Source organism: Eublepharis macularius, chromosome 13 (assembly GCF_028583425.1).
Source record: "Eublepharis macularius isolate TG4126 chromosome 13, MPM_Emac_v1.0, whole genome shotgun sequence".
NCBI lineage: Eukaryota > Metazoa > Chordata > Lepidosauria > Squamata > Eublepharidae > Eublepharis > Eublepharis macularius.
In genome coordinates, this window is record NC_072802.1 from 35,234,997 (window position 1) to 35,256,951 (window position 21,955).

Consider the following 21,955-nt stretch of genomic DNA (forward strand, 5'->3'; position numbering starts at 1 on the left):
CTAGAAGCAGGGTTTCCCATCATAGCATCCCTGAAGCCAGCAGTTGGGGCAGGAGGGCTGAAAGTACTGTCTCAAGGGCCAAGCAAGGCCAGACAACCCAACTCTTTGTATTTATACTGGGCCCAGCCAATGTAGAAGCTTCATATTGCCTGCCCATCGCAGGGGTTGGTATAGCCTACATTTCCGGTTATGCCTGAAAAATGTTACGTGGCAGGAACATAAAGTGTCCCAGGTAGTTTATTAGGCTGCCATCTTAAGAACACTTCCCTGGGAGTAAGCCCATTGAATAGACCTGAGCAGAATTCTAAGCAAACCTGCTTTGGCTTGCTCTCTAAAACCCAGCTTGAGAGCAAGAGGAGCTGGGTTCAAATACCGTCCAGACAATAATTTTAAAGAATTTAAATTGGGAAGAAATATGGCAGAAACTTCTCTAGAAACAGAAGATGTGCATCCAAATGTTTCCTTTGAGAATTCACACTACTAACTAGAATCCTACTAAAATGTGTGTATTCCACCAATTAGGTATTTTGTGATATCAAGATCCAATATTAAGATTATTTCTATCTTGCACAGTAAGATTGTTATTGCAGAAGATATCAGATGGGTAAATCTGCAAAAAAAAGTTAATTGTATTTTTCCTTTTCTGCATATATTTGCTAATCTAACCAACAATTTGATTCATACTGCACTAGAAATGACTACACTGCTTTCTTTTCAGAGCTATAAAGACTTCTGTACTTATTAAAGAGGCTTCTGTTTTCTCATTTTCAAGGTACTGAGATATTTTCCTAGTAGCTGAGAGACACACCAAATTAAATCCTAAATCAGAGATGGATGGCCCATGTAAATAACTGGTGTATGGTCCAGGCTTATTTTACTGAATATCTCTTTCACACAATTCATAATGTTAAATAAGCAAAGAATTATGGAATACCCATGGTTGGGAACAAAACCTAGGGAGTAAAATGTCATGCAGATGGTTGCTTTTGAGCTTAGGCACCAGAATAATGTGCCATGCTAAAATATCAGAGAGAAATGTGAAGAATGACTTCCAGTCTTCTCCCAGAATGGTAGCTGTGTTATTCTGTTGCAGCAGAAACAAAAGGAAGTCTAATGGCACCTTAAAAACTTACCGAAGTCGAAAAGTCTATGGTGACTGCTGCCTCCCTCTTTGGTCTTCCAAATGACATTAAAAGGTCTTATTTCAAACACAACTAAATTACATCTTTCTGGAGGACTTCCCACTTTGGGAGCCAAATCTGTATCTTCATTGCGGAAAGTGTTCAATTAAATCTGAATGAAGTTGTTGTGGATCTGAGCTTACCATGCAGTTAGATCGGCAAATGAGATTCACAAAGATTTGCATGCAGATTTAAATAAGCAGCCTTATGTGTGATCTTATGCCTCTTGCAAGGAGTGGCAAAAAAAATCATCTGAAAAAAAAAACACTTTCATTCTAGCTGCACTCAGGAAAAAAAATGCCATGATCCAGCCATTACTGAGAGTGCCGTGGGTGTTGGGGTGTTTGGGGGAAACTGACCTGAAGCCACATGCAACTGGATGCAACAGGAAGGAGATCTTGAATAGGTGAGTTGGTTGGGTTAGGGTTAGGGAGCTGGTAGGATTCTGGCATCTGGGTGACTTACTAGAGGAAGCTCCGATCTAAGGATGCAAAAAGCAGCCTCCTCCATGGAGGAGTGCTTCAAGCTCACTGGAGCCCTTAATTGTTTAATCAATTGTGTGTGGCCCGAGAGCAGTTCTTTCATGGCACTTCAGTGCACCCAGGGGGAGGGGCACTTAGAGATTTTAGGGACTGTTGGTTGCTAACCCTTTGAAACATTGTGGAAAGTTGGGGGGGGGGGACAGAAATTCTGGCTAAAATAGTCACCTGACTTCCCACCTCACACAGTGAGCCAACATCCCTAATAAATCACAAACCAGCTTCCATAAAACATAGTGATTGGGCCGCTATTTTTAAAAGAGAAAATGGAGGAATTATTTGTATAAGGACTGGCAACGTTGGGCCCTGGAGAAATGTATGTAGAAAAAGTTTTACATAGTATACACAAACATCACTAAATAACTAAATACAAACATAACTAAATAAATAGTTTTTCCTTTTATTCACAAGTTGATTTCAGCCTGATTATTGTTGTTGTTTGTCACAGCTGGAGACGGTTTGCTTTTCCCTCCCTCCGTCCCACCTTTTGACACATCAACAAACAGCAGCCGAGGAGTCCACAGAGCGATCAGGATTCTTTTGTACTCATTTCGGAAGTTCTGGTTGAGAAGGCCGTATATCACGGCATTGAGGCAGCTGTTAAAGTATGCCATAAAGTAGCTCACTACAAAAAGCCACTCTGGAATCCGTGGTACTATTCTGGAAGGATTGATGGAGACGGCCAGGCCAATGAAGTTTAAGGGCCCCCAGCAAACTGCAAAGAGGACAAACACCACAAACATGGTCAAGAAATTCCGGACGTCTGCTGCTCTCAGCCTCTGCTTGCAGTCCTGCCTCACCCGGTTTTTGACTTGGATCACCAAAATCCAAATTCGGAGATAGCAAAAAGTCACTACGGAAAGAGGGATGATAAAGTGAACAGCCACCACAGCGATAGTGTATGACATGCTGACCGTCTGAGCAAAAGTACAGGAATAAATCCGATGATCGTATTGCAGGGAACCCACAAAGAAATTTGGCACAATCGCCACCAGGGTGAGCAGCCATGTCAGGCAAAGGTAGCAATAGGTGTTCTTCAGATTGAAGAGTTTGTCATACCAGAGGCTGTGGCAAATGTAGCAGTACCTGTTGATTGCTATGGCGGTGATGTTGAAAATGGAACCAATGACGCTCAAGCCCATGAGGAAGCCACTGATCTGGCAGTGAATGTCCCCCATTGTCCATTCATTGTGGAAGATAGCACTTAAGATGAGAGGGTAGGGGTACACTGCCACCACGAGGTCTGCCACAGAGAGGCTAACGACGAAAAGATTGCCTACATAGTGAGAAAAACAAAGAAATGGTCAAGGAACTGCCAGGTCTAGTTATGTCGTGAATTATCACAACCCTCAAAAGGGAAAAAACCCACTATGGATAAAACCCAACAACTCATAATGAAAACATTGCATAAAGTTCAAAGGACCAAATTAAAATGACTTCCAATGCACATTTACTAACATGCAAGGGCAGGTCTCTGACCAACAACATAAAAAATAGAAAGGTCACAGAAACTGAAGTCATAGTTCTAGATGAACTCAGCGGCCACTCAGTGCAATGAGGAAACTGACCATGTTGAAAGGATCCTGATTTGGGACTTATCTTCGGCATGTTGATTTATTAATTTATTTATATAAATTGAATGTTATTATTGAATGTTATTATTAATCATAGTCCTATCTGGCCAGCCCCAGGTTTCAATCCTAAACAGGATTAAATCTGGAGGAATTCCTATTAAGGATGTTAAAAGGCCTCCAATGAACAATCCATTCTGGACTCTTGTTTGGCTCTACAGTGCAGCAAAGTGAGGGAGTGGGCAGCGGATTCAGGGGAGACAGCAGCAGCTTCTGCCTCGCTCCCAGCCTGGCTGCCATCCCACCTAGAAGGTGGGGCACCTCAAATGCCTTCCTTGCTTGTTCCCCTGTATCTTTGTACACAGCAAAGCAAGCCATACGTACCCAATATATGAGAGTTTGAGAAGCTGGCTTATTAGGCACGTGCTGCTTGTGTTTAAAGATGCCTGGGGAACAAGAAGGCAAGAGTATTATCTACTCTGGGCCGTGTGGTGGACAGAGTAGCAATGAGAAGTAGCTGGGAGGGTAGCCTCAAGGCAGAATCCCTTGTTGAACTGCCAGTGTCTAGACTTGAGCAAGTAATAATCTGTTCTTGGACTGTACCACTTCGGACTGCATGTGAGGGCGCCCAAGATAGAACATTTCCTCACACATACAAAAAAAAATCTTAATACAGACAAATAGCATGTCCAGAGGTGGAAGGAAACTAGGCTACAACCTTTCCCTTAATTTTCAAATCTGGCATGGTTTTGTACAGGACTTCAGTCCTGTCATCCCTAACTTTGGTCTGAAGTGGTACTACCCAGACACACTTTGATCAACTTTGATCAACAAGGCCCTGATTTCAGCAGCCTGGTAGAAAAACAGAAAGAACATCCTGCACTTGTCCACATGAACTCATTCTCCATTAACACTTCAACCTTCTCTGCTTCTTCTAAACCTTGTCCTTTCTCCCTGGTACCCTACCACCCCCTCCTGTCCTTTTCTATACTAAATTTTTATTCCTCAACCAGCATAACACAATCTGTAGGATTTAAGACTGAGGGAGATTGTTTGGGGTATGTTCCCAATGCAGCCATAAAGCTCAACTAAGTGATCACTGGACCAATTGCTGGCCAGGTTCACACACGCAGAAAGTGCTGGCAACACTCTGAGGTGGTAGAATGGAATGCAATACTTCAGACTGCAGGTGATGGGTTCCTTTGCATACAAAACTCCTTGCAAACAGAAAATGAGCACAGCAAGGAGAAAGTTCTTGTCTCTCTCTGCTTACGGGTATTCTCTTTGTTTTAGGGATCCCAGGTGCCCACCAGTGGTGGGCAATCTTCTGATGGTTTACCTTCTTGCCTGCTTGTCATTGGCAACCAGCGAGAAGTTTTGGGTCATCCCACTGGCATGATATCAGGAAGTGACAGCATCACACAAGCGCGGGAGTGCATGCACAGTTCACGTGCACATGAAGAGAACCAGGCTCAGGACACAAGCTAGGTGCCAACCACCACCCCACCTCCGGGAGGCTATAAGGACCTGGCAGCCCTACTTTGTTGGGAGTTTTTAGTGAGAAGCATTTCAAAACATGAGCCTCCATGAATATGTAAGTGCAGTCTGAAGTGATGCATCTTATTCCCTTGTGTTTGTGGAACCAGGACACTCTCTGCCCAATTTTTACCGGGTTGTTGAGATAATCAATTTGTGCCATGCTTGGAAAGGAGGAATGTACACATAAATACCCCCCATACACATGTGTTTTGTTGTAAGAACCATGTGAAAACTCAACATATAAAAAAAGAAAACGCTTTAGCTAAATTGCTCCTCAATCCTACAGACTAACTACGGAGTAAATTCAGAGTAAATCTTTTGAAATCCTCGAAATAAGGTCTCTTTGTCCCATGCTGGACATCTCTTTGCCCTTTAAATCTCTGCTATTCTCCCCCCCCCCCCCCCGTTCTACTGCAATAAGCTTTAGGAGATGAAATGAAGGTGCCATTTCTCTAAATCAAACCCTCTCTGGCATCTCCTGCTGTTTCTCGCCTTTAGCTTTCTTAATATGATCACATCACACCGGGGGAGTGCCAGAGCCACTAAATCCACATTTAGTTTTGCTTGATCTGTTTCCCTGAAGCAAATTATGGCCACTTATCAAAACTTCCTGATAAAACTTTTTGGTTACTATTATTTTATAAGCCTAGATTTTCTCCCTGTAACATGATTTATGTTTTTGCTGCTGCTGACTCTTCATGCTGAGTTTTTTTTCCCTGCAGATTTTCATCTAGACCCCCAGCTGCATGCTTATTAAGCCTGTGAAACTCTGTTCCTCTCTTTCTGATATGCTCCCAAAGGATTTCAGAAGTCTATAATAATATTCCCCATATGCTGAATGCACCCAGCGGTACTGGTTTTCTAGAATCTTTATGTATGTATTTACCTACTTAATTTACACCCTGCGGTCTTACCCAACGAGGACCCAAAGCAGCTTTCACTGTTCTCCTCTTTTCCATTTTATCCTTACAACAACTCTGTGAGGTTAAGATCAAGAGTGTGTGCCTGCTTAAGAGCTGTTTTGACTGCTCAACTTATGAAATGCATAGACTGGAAATGAAGCAATTGAAGAAACTAGTATTAAATTCAGTCCTCAAGAGATTCTTGTATAACAACCATCGTCTCCAAGGACACCTCTTCCGCACATTCATTCACTTTATCCCAGGATGAGGCATGAGCAGATCTCTTTAACCCCCTCTCTTTTTATATGGAAAGCAACAGAGCCCTTTGCAGAGCGCTTCTTGTGGGCAGCTTCCACACACATTGGATAATACACTTTCAATGCACTTTAGCAATCGTTTGCAACTGGATTTTCCTGTTTCACACATGAAAATCCAGTTGCAAATGATTGCTAAAGTGCATTTTCCAATGTGTGTGAGCTACTTCTCGCACAGGTGATTTTTGCCACTTTTCGCCCCATATACCTCTTTGGATTTTCTTCCAAATTCCAGACACTTAACTCCCCCTTCAGATTTCAACATGGTGTTTCAAGGGTTCTCTTCCAAATTTTCTGTCTGCTTAACCTATACCTATTGCCCATCAACTTCATTGTTGGCCCCAAGTTCCAATATTACACTAGAGGGAGAAAAACCTTCCTCTATCCACTTTCTCCACCCCCATGCAGAATTTTATAAACCTTTTGTATGTCCCCTTAGCTGACTTTTTTCTACACTGCAAAGTCCCAGACTCTCTAGACTTGTAGGAAATCCTCATAATTCTTTCAACCCAGCATACAAGTAACCTTGCAATGCATTTTTTCACATTTCTGAGAACTTGCACTCATCTCTAATTCTTGCACTGTAACTCCCATCAGTGGCTTGCCTTTCTACTAGAGAAAGCCCTGGCTGTGCATGCCTATATAGCTAGTTTCTTTGGATTGCAGCCACAGTGTATTCTATTTAAACCATGTGTATTTAAATATGGGCAGCTGCTTAAAACACTGATTAAGTTTGTTCCATACAATCTGTGGTTTGAATGTCCCTCAGCCAATTATAAGAAGAGACAGACGCAGAGTCCTGTGAATGAAGCAAGTCTACTATGTTTATTAAACGTGGAGGAAGGGAGGTTACACAGAGAGTAAAGGGTTCCCTTGTGTCCAATGCTCATCAAAGCTACAATAGCTGTGCAAAGCATTTTATACCTTTTGATTAATTACAATATTTGTTATTCTATTGGCTCAGATATTACTGTGGTCCCCATTGGCTCAAGTGGGCTACCACCTCTAATGATACAATACTCCAGGGGTATTCTTATTGGAAGAAATAACTTTGGTCAATAGCATAATTACAATATTTCCCGATTGCCATTGCTTATCTCATCAGTGCTTGTTTTATCTTTAGAAGGAACATCTCTCTTCCTTTCCCACACATTGCTTTCATAGGCTTTTCACTTTGCCCACTTCTCTGGCCTATGTAACATTTTACCAAGGGTGCCCCAATGTCGCTTTTGGCAACCTTGTATGCTACAGGCAGGGATTGTTTCTCTGGGTTTCATGCGGTGGGGAGCGCTCTCCCTTCCTGAGGAATGTGCTTGCTGTTGCATTTAGCATCCATTCCCCTTGCTCTGGGGCTTCTTCTCAGCCTTGAAAGGTACTGCTAATCTGATTAATTCACAGCTAGCTTCCTTCTTTCAGTAACACATTTTCTTTCCCATTCTTCTATGGCTACATAGAACAGTTGCATGAACAGTTCTACTAAGAAGTTTCAGCATCAACTTATAAGCAGTGTCTAGCTAGTAGTAAGTGCAGGTGCAGGTGTAACTACCTTATAGCAAGCTTCACAGTGGCTGGTCTCAGTCTTCACAGTAATTAGTATACATAACATACATTCTGCTTTGGTCATTTTGTTTCAAGTCTCATTCTCTTGCAAGTTGCATTACAAATACTACATTAGCTCCTGAGAATAATAATGCATGGCAGTAATAAATGTACATAAAGGTACATAAAATAGTCTTCTTCATTAAATCTACTTCCCACAATCTCAACATGAGGGCCAATGAGTAATGCTGTTTAGTAATAACATCCACTTTTTACAGTGGTAATTAATCAAGGGCTCCTTTCTCCTCACCCTTTCGACTTCGCAGTTGAGGCGAGGCCAGCATGCAGTTGGCATGGCAGAAGTCATGAATTCAGTTGCAATGAGCATGTTTGTGTGCCACACTAGGATCTGTGAGTCCCAGTTTTAAATAGCTGTTTTGCCATGGAAGCTCACTGGGAGACCAAACAAACTCTCTCTCAGCCTAATCTGTTCCAGACTTTTGTGAGGATAAAATGAAAAGGAAAACTATGTTGTAAGTCACTTTGGATCTCTATTGGAGACAAAAGTGGGGTATAAACAAACAAAACATTCCTACCCTAGAAACTTTCACCCAGAAGTGACAAAGGGTAGCTCTAGGAATTGCTGGAAACAATTTCTTTGTCATATCCAGGTTGTACCGGTTCAGACCCTTACAAGAGCAAAGCCAGGTGCATGAGGTCAGGAGTAGAGATGGGCACGAACAGCATGCCCATGAACAGCCTGTTCGTGAGGCCCCATTCCAAATGAACAGGTGGTCGTTGGAAGCCTCGTTCTTGCTGTTCATTGCTGTTCGTCAAGCCAAACAGTCTGGCACCTGCAATCAATTCCCATGGCAACTCAGGCAGGGATTGTCTGAACTCCTGCTGTTGCCCTGGAAACCTGGAATCAAAAAGGAGTTTAAATGCCCCTTTCTGTGCTGCTGCTCAGCGGCATGGAAAGGGGCATTTAAACCCCTGAATCAGCTGCTTGTCGGGGGCTTTCCCTATGAGCGGCTGAGTGCCGGCTGCCCTCTCCTCGTGCGAGAGGGATGGGGAGAATCTCCCCGCCCCTCTTAGCACCAGGAGAGCCGGTGCTGCGTGGCTTCTTCTGCCCAGAGCAAGAGGGACAGGGAGAATCTCCCTGACCCACTCGCATGGAGCAGGAGCAGCCCTGGGGCACCAGCCCTGCCAGGTGCAAGCAGGTCAGGGAGAATCTCCCTGCCTCGCTCACACAGGGCAGGAGCAGCCCTGGGGCGCCAGCCCTGCCGGGTGCAAGCGAGACAAGGAGAATCTCCCTGCCCCGCTTACTCGGGGCAGGAGCAGCCCCAGGGTACAGGCCCTGCCAGGTGTGAGCAGGGATCTTTAAAGGGCCAGGTAAGAGGATTAGCAGGGAGGGGGCTAAGTGGGGGGTTTGGGGTGGGGGGGCTGCAGGCCCCCACGAGCAACGAACAACAAACATGTTCGTGACAGCATCATGTTCGTCAATGTTCGTGGAAAGCAACAAACCACGAAAAGCATGTTCGGGTTTTTTTCCCCGCGTTCGTGCCCATGTCTAGTCAGGAGTCATCTAGCTGCTCACATGGCACCATGCTTAAGCTGGCTCTCCTAAAGCACAGCCAGGTTGCTGCCAATCTGCCACTGAGGCACTAGCAGCTCTTCAAAAATGGGCTCTGCCCCACTGGGCCTGCCTCCACTCGTGGTACCCGCTCCTGTCTAGCTTACCCTAAATATCTCCCACACCAAAACCTCACCAAAACCCTTTTTCAAGTGCAGTGAAAAGTCTGATGAAATTTTATCAACTGTCTCAAGCTCTGCCATGAAGGTATTTCAGCAAAGGAAATTGGAGACAGCTATATAACCTTTACACCAACCTCCTCCCAGGCTTGGATAAAGTGAGTGAAGGGAGCATCGTTGTGACTAACATCTGGCTATCTTCCTGTCTATTCAATTTTTCCAGTCTCTGGATCTCCATTCTTCTGACTGCAGCCCAATCAAAAGAAACTAATGACAATTTCTATTCAGATGTCAATCAAAATTGACATTTTATTACAATCGAGGCATTGCCAAAATCCCTGATGGGTTGGTTTTGGTCTCTCTGAAGTTATTCCATTTGCTAAAGCATTTTATAAAACCCAAGTTAAACAAAAAAAATCATCCCCATACTTGTAAAAGTGGATTATTCATATGTGGCTGCCTGTTACTACACTAGAAGCTATAATTTCCATTTTACAGAGAAATTTTAATAGACAAAATATAATGCCTATCCATCTTGACAAAAACCCACAAATGAGGTCATTTTTATTCTTTCCTTGCCTACAGACAGCCCCCCAACCTTAAACGACTTCTCACTCACAATCATGAATCGGCCAGCAGAGTCACCAGCACAGGTACCAGGCCCTGCAACAGACCCAGATGCCAGCTCTGCCCCTATATCTACCCAGGGAATACAATTACAGGACCCAATGGGATCAACTACACTGTCTCTGGCTCTTACAGCTGCTCAATCTGATATATGCCCTCATGTGCCAACAATGTCCTTCTGCTCTGTACATTGGACAAACCAGCCAACCTCTACGCAAAAGAATAAATGGACACAAATCTGACATTAGAAATGGAAACATCCAGAAACCAGTGGGAGAACACTTCAATCTACCAGGACATTCCATCAAAGACTTAAAGGTCGCTGTAGTTCAACAGAAACCTTTCAAAAACAAAATCCAATGGGAGGCTGCTGAATTGGAATTCATATGCAAATTTGACTCTGTCAAGCTGGGACTGAATAGGGACTATGAATGGTTATCACATTATCACAGGTAACAGATTTCCTTTATAGAGGCGGGGTCTGGGGGAGCCCAGTGGCACCTGGCATGGGCTTCCGGGGACCACAGTTCTCTTTGTCAGATTCATCTGACGGAGAGAGCTGTGGTTATCGAAGGCTTATACTACATTGGAATTGGATGGTCTGGTTGTTTTGCTGCTACAAACCAACACGGCAAACTCCTTTGAAGCCTCACACAAGCCAATTAATCTCCATACCAAAAGGAGATGTTTACATTTACTAGCAAAGGAATGTTTTGCTTGCATCCTCCCTCTCCCCCCCTAATTGCATCTTCTCTCTCCTCCCCTCCTCCCCCCTCCTCTTCTATATTTGACCAGTTTCTGTACCATGCATCTGACGAAGAGAACTTGATTCTCAAAAGCTTATGCTACAATAAAATTGGTTAGTCTTAAAGGTGCTACTGAACTCTTTTTGATTTTGCTACCACAGACTAACACGGGTAACTCCTCTGCATCTTCTATGCTTGGCTACTTTGTGCAATTCTGAGGCCAGTTTGGGAAATTGGGACATATTCACAGAAGACACACGTTCAGACCATACATGGTAACGATCAATCAACTGACCAAATGTAGGCAGACAGATAGATGTAAACATGATTTGGATGTCTGCTTTGCACACCAACCAAAACCTACCCTAAATCATCCAACCCTGTGAAGCATTTCAGTCCCTTTTATGTTGTTGTTATTAAGAAGACTTTCTCCACTTAAGAATAATTTGATTTATGATGGCAGAAATACAATACAAGCAAATGAAAACATTTTCCTTCGTAGTCAAAGAATGAGGCAAACCTCAAGTGTTTTTAATTTTAGCACAAAGCAATCCCAGGATAGCACCGAGATCCATTCTTCATGTATTTCTCAAGGGGACTTCCCTACAAATACACTTATTGGATCCAGTTTGGGTTCAAGATAAGCAAAAATATCAGTCTCTGTAGATCACCTAGAAATTCAGTGAATATTATATTGATGGAAGCTGGTCCACTGCTTGCTTTTAGCATGAATAAAAGTAGTAAGAAAAAGGATGTACAAACTCTGTATGCTTGAAGTAAACAACCATGTAGATAACAGTGGTCGATGTGGAAAGAAACTGTTAAGTGGGGCTTCACTGTGATAAGCTGGTGCGTCTAAAAGAATCAGCTGTGACCCGGGAGGTTCCATGTTCAAATCTCCTGTCTGTCATACACTCATTAGTGGGTCTTAGGCTAGCCACTATCCCTGAGCCTCCACGTTTGCAATATAGGAATATAATACTGGCCTAGCATACAGAGTTGTAAGGTTTACACATCACACAGCACTTTGATAGAGATGTGAAGGATTGGGAAAAAACTTTCCTCTCCATAACTTCCCCCCCCCTCCAGCTTTTCCAACAGAAAAGTTCAGTGGGACACTTTTCTCCCAAATTTTTCCACACCTTTACACCTCTACAGTGTAATCGGTAAAAATGCTGTTACACATTTGATCCCATTCTCTATCTGAGGAGCTCAGAACAGCAGCATACATGGTTTCCCCTTTGCCTCTTTTATCCTCACAACAGTCCTGTCAGACTGAGAGTGACCGGTCCGAGATGACCCCAAAACTTCCTGCTTCACTGGGGATTTCAACCCAGGGCCGTTTCCACACGGCTTACCGCTGCTCGTAACAACCCGGAAGATCGTACAAAAAACACGGAAGATCGCGTTTTCTCGCGCGAGATTTGTGCGACGTCACGTGACATCGTGCAAATCTCACATGAGAAAATGAGATCTTCTGCGGTTTTCGCGTGATCTTCTGGGTTGTTACGAGCAGTGGTAAGCCGTGTGGAAACGGCCCAAGTCTCCCAGCTTCTAATCCAACTCTAACTACACCACACCACACTGGCTGTAGTATAGGAGAACTGCTATAACATAGTGGTTAAGTGGCTCGGCTGCGAATCAGCACTCTGTTAGTTTGACTTCCACTACTACCATGAACTCTGCAGGTGAACTTGGGTAAACCACTCCTCTCAGCTGCAGCTCCCCAGCTCTATTGTAGGGATGATAATAACACCGACTTTTTTCACCACTAATCTGGAACTGATCTGTCCAGAAGGGAGGTATATAAGCACACAGTTGTTGTTGATTATGATGTTATACCAAATATTATTTCTAAATATAATGACAGGGTAGTCATGCTTTTTGCTCTGACCTGAATAGCCCAGGAAAGCCCAATCTTGTCGGATCATGGAAGCTAAGCAGGATTGGACTTGGTTAGTAACTGGATGGGAGAGCTCCAAGGAAGACCAGGGTTGCAGGGGTAGGCAATGATAAACCACTTTGTCACAAATCCTCATCTAACTCAGGCTTGGGCTGACCTTCCTCTACCCTGAGGTAAAACTTCTCCTCTCTAAGCCTATGAAGCTGAATACTGGGCTGGGAAGCCTTTAGTAGCGTGGTTGACATTTAGCTTCAACTTTCTTTCTTGTCCCACCCTTCAGGAACATATACGTAGTATGGTTATCCTTAGCGTACTTCACTGAGTCAAAACCCGTTTAAAATACTGGGCAGGCATTATAGTTATGCCCAAGCTATAACTTTGTTCCTTTGGCCAAAGGGGAGACTCCTTTCTACCCACTTCCTTGGCCCACTACAATTCCCAGATCTCTTGAGTCTATGCAGGAGTTAGTGTTGTCTTTCCCACTTTGGTCCAAGGACTAAAAGTGCTTCATGAATGTACTGATTTTTCTTTAAGGGTACACCTTCCCTTCCTTCCTTCCACAGAGGACTCTGTGGCTGACCCTCTCTGGTCAGAAGCCAGACTCCAACTCCCTCTCACTCCTCAGTTTTTCTCCAACTGTCACCCCCTCAACATTCCATCACCAACTGCCATTTCAGGCTAGCCACAAAGGGGGGAGGGAGACCTGTCAATCATCCCCCTTTACTGTCCAGCAATCCCAGCATTTGAAGCTGAGTCCGTCACACACCTCTGTTAGTCTCTTGCCTTGAAAAATTCCCGCAGGGGTCACCATAAGTCTGCTATGATGGCGGGGTGGCACTTTCCCATACCAATCATGGTATTTATTTATTGGCATGATACAATAACTGAATTTTAACATATGTTCATAAAGAAGTGTTCTTCATAATAAAACACACACACAAAGTTGAGGGAGAAGCAATGCCGGGGGGGGGGGGGAGGCAAAGATATTGGTCTACTACAAGAGTGGATCATCAGCACATTAAGCAAATCTCATCTAGATATTTAGGCCTGGTTTATACATTCAGGATAACGGTGTGGTAGAATAGATGTGTACCCAACTTGAGACTGCAGGCAGAGAGAATCAAGCTTTGGAAAGCTCCTCTATATTAAAAACTCCATGCAAACAAAAAATTGCAACTGCAGGGAGGGAAGTTTCATTCCCTCTCCTTTCTCACTGTGGTTTCATTCAAAGCTGGGATCTACCACTTCCATTCCATCACTTCAGCTGCATTTCACCGGCTCATTCCTCTGCATGTATCCCTCGGACCTATTGCTGCAAGAAGAGAACGTTGGCTGTTGTGGCTGATCTCCCTGTGTTTCCTCCTTTGTCCAAAGGTTGACCTTGCTGCACCGACTGACTCTTCACATAACATCCCACACTGATGCAAGACAAACTTCGGCCCAGATTCCTAACACTTGGGAAGTGACGGCATCGCTAGACTTCATTCTTGGGAATGTCATCACCTTCAAGAGTTTAAAACTTTTCAGTAGATAGGATGCCTGGAGACAAAATTGCTAAGCCTCAGTGACAGGAGATGTGTGAAGGACCTAATAATGCTTTCTAAAAGGAGCATGTTAATGCTGTTCATGCTGCTTATTGAGTCCATTATCAGCATTTTGTGAACAATTCCCAGGCCCCTTGTCATTACTATGGATAAAATCTTGTGTAGTATTATTATGGCTAATAATGTTGGATTTTCTCAGGCAGGCATATCTCTGAAGGAGAGGTAATGGCGGCTCCTGGCATTTTTGATTGTCTTCTCCATTATGTCAACAGCAGAACAAGGAGATGATAAGGAGTGCATCATCCACCTCTGCCACTGGGTCATTACGAAAGATGACCCACCATCAAGAACTGGGTTAAGCATTTGGGGGCCATCAGCTTTCTTTTGGAGACCCAGGTTTTATATGAGAGGAGGCAGCAGGAGGGGAACACATCTAATGATATGTCTGAATGCATCAAATGGTATCATTCTTCTGCTGATGAAAAGGGGTAACAGGCCTTGTGAACTAGCAGTCCAGTGGGACAGAGTTATCCTGTCTGGGGAAGTGAAGCTAGGCAAGAATTTCTCTTTGCCTGGGGAGAGTCCAGATTACCCCATCAGCTCAGCAATTATTTACCTCAACACTGGGAGGGCTGGTGTGTGTTGTTCCCATAAGACGATGGGCTTGGGAACATGCCTTTAAGAAAGGAATCCTTTTAGGGATTATCTGGGAAGTCATGCAGAGTAAGCCCCTGGCTTTGATTTTCTTTTTGGGAGAAGCTCAGTTCTGTGCCAAAGATCAGGATGCCGCTGAAGAAGGAAGATGCAGCTCATTAGGAAAGTGGTCTGTTGCAGCCCTCCCTGCTGCTTATCTCCTTCATGTCTCCTTTTGAGCAAGTAATTTACCCAACAAGTCCCGGTCACCTCTCACTCTCAAAGCACCTACCAACTTCCTCTGCCTTGTCCTGGCTTAATGCATTTTTGCACCCAAAAGGTAAAAGTAAATCCAGGTGTTCTGAAGCGTTGCTCAATTACCCAAATTCCCAGCTGCCGTTGCTTGTATATATCTTCCCTTTGAATATGGCTCTTATGCATACATCAATAGATTAACATTTTCAACAATCACCACTTGGGCTATCTGGAATAACAGAAAGTTGGATCCAGATCCAGCTTTTTTTCTCTATTTTACCCAAGTCTCCATCATATAACAGACCCTATCCCACAGGTCCCATGATAATGAACATAAGCTCTTTGCAGACAGTTTCAGGTGGGTAGCCATGCTGGTCTGCAGTAGAAGAGCAAGATTCAAGTTTAGTGGCACCTTAGAGATCAACAAGATTTTCCAAGGTATAACTTTCAAGAGACAATCTTCTTTCATCAGATATCTGACAAAGGGAGCTTGACTCGCAGAAGCTTATACCCTGGAAAATCTTGTCAGTCTTTAAGGTACTACTGGGCTTGAATACAGGCTCTTTGAGTGGTCAAAGAGGACTTTGTTTTCCTTTTTCACCAGCAGAAAAACTGGTTGGATCCAGCTCATGTGCTTTTTCCCCCTTAGGAGGTTTCATTTGATTTGTCATGGTTATGAAAAGCGTAAACTCATTCCTCCAAGCAAGATGACAGACCAGTTGGAACAGATAACAAGGATCACTCTGCAACTGTCAACTTGGAACCAGAAGGCAATGGAACAAACTTTTTTTCCCTTCTAATATCCAGCCAGTGTCTAATCTGAGACAAAAATAATAATACTGCTGGACACCAAACACAAGCCATGAGCCCCAGAAACGGCAGCCCTGCCAATATACTATCATCAACATGTATGCTTTGAATCTGCTGGGAAACTGCTTCTATTACAACAGCTGCTGAATTTTGCTCAAAATATAGTTTGCTGGCAGATATGGGGTCGTATAAAGTGTGTTCCTCAACAGGTCTGGCTGGTGCTCCATGTAAGCAGAGGCACACAGGCCCTGTAGGCAGGGCTGTAGATTAGGCTGTTTTGAGGTAGTTGTGCATTTCCTGCATTTTGCAGGGGGCTGGACTAGATGACCCTGGAGATACCTTCCAATTCTATGATTTAGAACATCCCAGGTTCAATTCCTGGCATCTTCAAAGGGTTTCAGGTGGCAGGTCCTTGGAAAAGACTTCACTTTGGCTGAAATCCTGGAGACATACTGCCAGTACCAATCATTTTATTTGATATATGGCAGTTTCTTATGAGACTGTGCTTTAGGATGTGTGCCAGAATTCCTTACAATGTTCTTGGGGGGGGGTGCAGTGTTGGCAGACAATGACCAGAGGAAATAGATATATAGCAACTAAAGGGGAACATACAGAGCCAGCAAACCTCTGAATACCAGTGCAAGGGGGCTTTCACCCTGACCTGATGTGAAGTTATCCCTTCAATGGTCATCGAAGGGAAATATAGAAAGATCCCATACAAGGACAGACGCTGCCGTTGTTCCACTGGTGAAGTGGAATCACTTATTCATATGTTCTTTCGCTGTCTTTTCCATCAAGTTTATAGGGACAAGTTTATTTTCCCACTCTTAGACAGACCAATTGCAGAGGCAAATAAGGCCTGCCTGGAGAAACTCCCAACTGATGAAAATCCAACTATCTCCAGGCAAATAGCCAAATTCTGTCTCCATTTGGTTAAATTCCATAATAAGAGGTATGGCCATACGTAGTGTGACCTGCTCTTTTTACGCTTTTAACTATTTTAATGTCAATATTTTAAATATTAGAATTACTGCGGTTCCCAGAGAACTATATACATTTTAAGATTTTAAATGCTAAATGTATTTTTCTATGTCCTTCTACACTTTTATGCTGGAATTAATTATTCTACTGACGGTTAAGGATGTATTGCCATTGTAATGGTCTCTGACCACAAATAAATTCAATTCGAATAAACTCCATCTCACATTGCAAGGGGGCTACATCAGGGGAAGGCAGCACAGCAGGTGGCTGAAACAGGACGCAGAACTAGATCCACCAGCACTCTTTTTATGTTCGAATCAATGCTGAAATGATTCCTGTAGGGCTGGATATCTGAAAAGCCGCAAACACACATATTTCCATCAGGGAAAAGGAGAGGAGGATCCATACACTCAGTTGCACAGCGACAGAGTTGCCACTGATGAACTTCAAAGATAAATGGCTTTGGAATAGCGATTCAAAAGGAAGTCAGCTCGAACAGGGCTTTGTGTTACAGATGCATTTTTAATTAAATTTTGGCTGCCTTGATTAAGAGTTGGAGCAGTATAGTGACGGAGATGGCAGGAAGTCAACCGTTCAAATGTGAATGCAGCTGCAAGCTTCAGGAGAAGACGTTCTTCTTTTGGTCTCTATCCCCCTCCCTCCAACCATCTGTAATACGGGGATAATAATAATGGTGCACTGTATAAAATCCTTGCAAAGATTACATTACATAGTCCAGTGTAGCTGAGTTAGTTTGCTGCTGAAACAAAGCAAAAAGGCGTCTGATAAAATCAGATGATGCATCTCATGGTATGTCTGACAAGCGTGGGCTCCAGCTGACAAGCGCTTATGTTACAATAAGGGCCAAAGCAGACTTGACAATAAAGATTCATGTTTCTAGACTTCTGAGGTTTTAAAATGCTGATCTGCAGCCCCAGGCAGCTGTTTTGAAGATCAGGGAAGGGCTGTTAAGGACCGTGTGTTTAACCCTTGCCTTCCAGCCTTCTCCTATGATTTAAAATGCATCCATTTTAAATCATAGGAGCGACAACTGATGACTCTTGCAAGAAAATGTCACAGGTGCTCTAAGCCTGCTTTTTCCTTTCCTTTTTGTCTGACTTCATGCTCAGCTTTCAGTTACACAATCTCTCTCCAGACAGCTTTCGAGTTAAATTTCGCATAATGCCATACAGGCAAATCAAATCACTTAAAATAACTATTGGTGATACAGTGAATATTAAAATAATTATCAGTGCAATCCTGTGCAGAATTACTCCAGCTGAAGTCAACAGGCTTAGACTGGAGGAACTTGCCTTGGACTGCAGTTGTAAGTCAGCTACACCATATAACCATGTTAAATGATACACAGGACAAGAGGGACCTTAAACTAGTGATAAAAGAGCATAAATAGTTGAGCGTTCTAAAGGCACCACTAACACATTATAAACAGCACTGAAACTCAGAACCAGTTCTAATGGCATATTAGCAATATTCTGTGGTTGTAAAGAGATAGTTTAAGAGGCTATTGAGAAAATGTTTTAAAAGGCCAGATGGAGAAAATACTTAAGAAAAGGCCTTCCTAATAAAAATGTCTTAACCTAGGGCCAAGTGAATAGTGGCAAGGAAGAAGTTCCACAACTGAGGTGCCAACACAAGAAGGCCCTGTCTGTCATTCCTGGCATGACAAGGAAGTCCTCTGGAGTGCGTGTGCATGAGCAAAGGTGAATCCTCCTGGTGTGTGCACTCCCCTGTTTCCAGGTTTGGGCTCTGGGAACTTGGCAACCCTACTTTAGATGGTGGGGGGGGGGCATGGTGCAGGGCCTTTGGAGATTTTTTTAAACTCTTAGACAGTCTTCTTTGGGAGCAGACAGACTGTGATACCCTGGTCCCAGGCTATTTAAGGTTCTGAAGGAAATAAAACCACTGTGAACTGAGCTACGATTGCTAAAAATATTAATATTGACACAAATCAGACAGGAGGAGCTTGCCCAATTTTACTGAGCTGTTCTCAGGTTACTTATTTACAGGGTGTACTTCCTTACAGAAAGAGTTTTATGGTGTCTTTGTAATCTTACATACTAATAGTGAAGAGGCCCTGATCTGTGGATACTTAAATATGGGGGTCTAGAGCCATGAACAGAGAAGACATCTTCCCACACACCTGAAAAATGTCCCATGTTTGTAGAAAAACCTGAAATCTAAAAAAAAAGCATTGGGGTTTTTAAAAAACCCACAATGATTAAAGGAGATCATATAGTTTTAACCAGATACCCTCAGTGATTGTTGCTAGGCAACCAAGTAACAGGTCAGTATTACAGGCTTGGTTTCTGTCAGTAAAAGCAAGGAAGGGCAGGGACCTTTCCAGGGCTGTTTTGGTCTTTGAGGAAGGACTCAGTGGGGCCAGGCCCAGAAACAACCACCACATGACTTGATACCATATGACATACATGACTCTCCCAGGCCTGGCTGCTTGCTACTGCTCAAAAGCAGCCCCTTAAAGCCAGTATACTTAGTGGTTAGAGTTTCAGAGTAGGATGTATAAATTGAATGTTGTTGTTGTTGTTATATAGGAGACCCAGGTTCGAATTACCACTATCTGCTGTGGAAAGTCACTGGGTGACTTTGATCCAGTCACACACACTCAGCCTAACTTTCAGGTAGACTTCCCAGGTGTCTGCCAGTGGTGAGCAATCTCCCAGGGGTTTGCCCCATTGTCTGCTGATCACTGGTGATCAGCAGGAAGTGGCAAACTCCCTGACAATTGCCTGCCACCAGCACGCAACACAGGAAAGCGCGCCCTAGGAGCACACCTGGCGAGGTGTGACAATGTCACTTCCTGAAGTGATGTCATCACGCCAGCTGTGAGCACACTCTTGCGCTTTGCTGGGGCCAATTTTGGCCCCCAATGGGCTGAACGGACCCTGTGCAAAGAGTGGGAGCACAGCTGTGGCCGGTGTGATGATGTTACTTTCTGGAAGTGATGTCATCATGCAAACACCAGGAGCAAGCACGGGTTTTGTACACACGCAAAGAGAAGACTCAGGGGAGTGCAAGGTAAGTGCTAATCTTCCCCCGCCCCTGCCGGGAAAGTATAAAAAGCTGGCAACCCTACTCTCAGGGTTGTAGTGAGGATAATATGGAGGCAAGAAGTATGATGTAAGCTGCTTTGGTTCCCCACTGCAGAGAATGGCAGTATATGAATGCAGAAAATTAATAAATATAAAGGAAGATGGGGGACAGATAAAAGGTGAGTTGTTTAGTGAGTTTGAAGAACAGAAGTGGCTGCCAGAAGAAAGGAAAGAGGAAATAATGTGGGGGAGGGGATATAGGGAAAAGTTAAGTACCCACTGCAAGTACGTGCCGTTTCCCCACCACGCAACTGGGCCTGACTTAGCCAGCACCATTGCTACTGGGCCATAGGAGAGAGGATGGCTGGGATGGAAGGGGGAAAGGGGAAAACTGGGGGACAAATAAAGAAGGGTGGGAAGGAGAAAAAGAAGCAGGAAAGGGGAAGAGGCTACGGGGAGCAGTGAAGGGAAAGGGGACGTGGTTCAGGAGAGGAACATTAGATGCCTCCCATGCATCTTTGTTGGTCCACACTTGTATCTGTCTATTTGCAGATATGCAAGCAGAGCAGATTTAGGCTGTTTCCATACGTAGCGGCATAGTGCTAACCTCTCGCAATGAGGATGTCTTCCTGGCATGATTTCTGACATCATCACGCCATGAAAACAGGATCGTAGCACGATGACATCAGAAATCACGCCAGGAAGACGCCCTCGTTGTGAGAGGTTAACGCTATGCCGCTGAGTGGCGCAGAGGGCAATCTAAACTCCCCTCTGTCTGGAGAGCAGGGGGCGGGGCCACCAGCCATGTGACCATTTTCAAGAGGTGCTGGAACTCTGTTCCACCGCGTTCCAGCTGAAAAAAAGCCCTGAATATACGATGCCTCAACCAGATTGTATATTTTGCTATAAGTCAAAGAAACTAGAGAAGTGAGATATACCTTGATTATTTACATAGTTCTTGAGGTGGGGGTGGGGGTGGGGGTGGGGGAGCTTGTGCATTTTATCCATTAAGGACAGGACAAGAGGGAAAGGGCTTCCTAGGTGTAAGCACAACTCTCTTGCGGAATAAGGAAGACTTTTCTAGAAAAGGACAGACAACGGTTTATCAGGGATGCGTTAGGTACTGAATGCCATTCAGTTAAATAATCCACGAGATTTCCTAACTCTGTGATTTTTAGAGTCAGTGCAAATATGCAGGACATGTTATAGTCTTCTAGGGACTGTACCACTTCAGAATGTAAGCGAGGGGGAACAGGTTTGACTAACCCCTTCCACATTAAAAAAAATTCTGCATCGGGAAACCGATTATGTTTTGAATAACACCAGTGTAAAACCTTTTGTCCTGCCATGCAGGAAGCTTATCCATGCAGGGAAGCTTTCAAACATTCTGTCATACCTCCCCCCCCCACCAAGTTCTGAAGTGGTAGAGTCCCAGGAGAGCGATATCATGCGTAAGTTTTGCATGTATGAATCATCTTTATGGCAGCACCAAACATTGTGAGACTACACTTTACACAGACAACCGGTAAGGTTTGCTTTGCTATGAGAGTTCCCTTGAATACTTGCCAACCCTGTCAAAAGCCTCTTGAAGGGCATGCATTTTGTTCCATTCCTGTGAATTTGCTTTTTAAAAGAAGCTTAGCTCATTTTAATGACTGGTTAAACCAGAGCGACTCAGAATACGTACTCTTCAGAGAAAAGTTAAGCATCACAAAGGCTTCTGAATTTTTTTCTTTTTGCCTTAATTTACTTAACCTTCCTGCACCCTCTTCCTCCGTTGCCACCAGCTATGTTTTAGATTCCTTACAACACTGCTAATACAATGCACTTAACATCTGGACATTGTTGCCAAGTAGGCCCCCTCCCCTGCTTTGAAGCCTGCTATGAACTGTGCTAAAGTTTCCTGCGTTACTGTTTCACTGCTGCACAAAGACTGCTTTGCACGTGTGTGTTCTGATACACGTGTCAGTTTCCTGCCTGCGTGCCAATTACCCTGCTGCTGTAATAGACTGTGTAGTTTACTGACTCCATGTTTGGTTAACTGCACAAAA

At 43.9% G+C, this 21,955-nt stretch overlaps 1 protein-coding gene across 1 annotated transcript in view; it reads right to left on the minus strand.

Annotated features, from left to right (window-relative positions):
- Positions 1-2,124: 2,124 nt before the first annotated feature.
- The window catches only part of GPR50 (G protein-coupled receptor 50), a 44,387-nt gene continuing 24,556 nt past the window's right edge, over positions 2,125-21,955 (minus strand). Inside the window, exon 2 of the mRNA XM_054996687.1 lies at positions 2,125-2,996. Within this exon, the coding sequence (XP_054852662.1) occupies positions 2,125-2,996 (872 nt within the window). The remainder of the gene's footprint in view (positions 2,997-21,955) is intronic.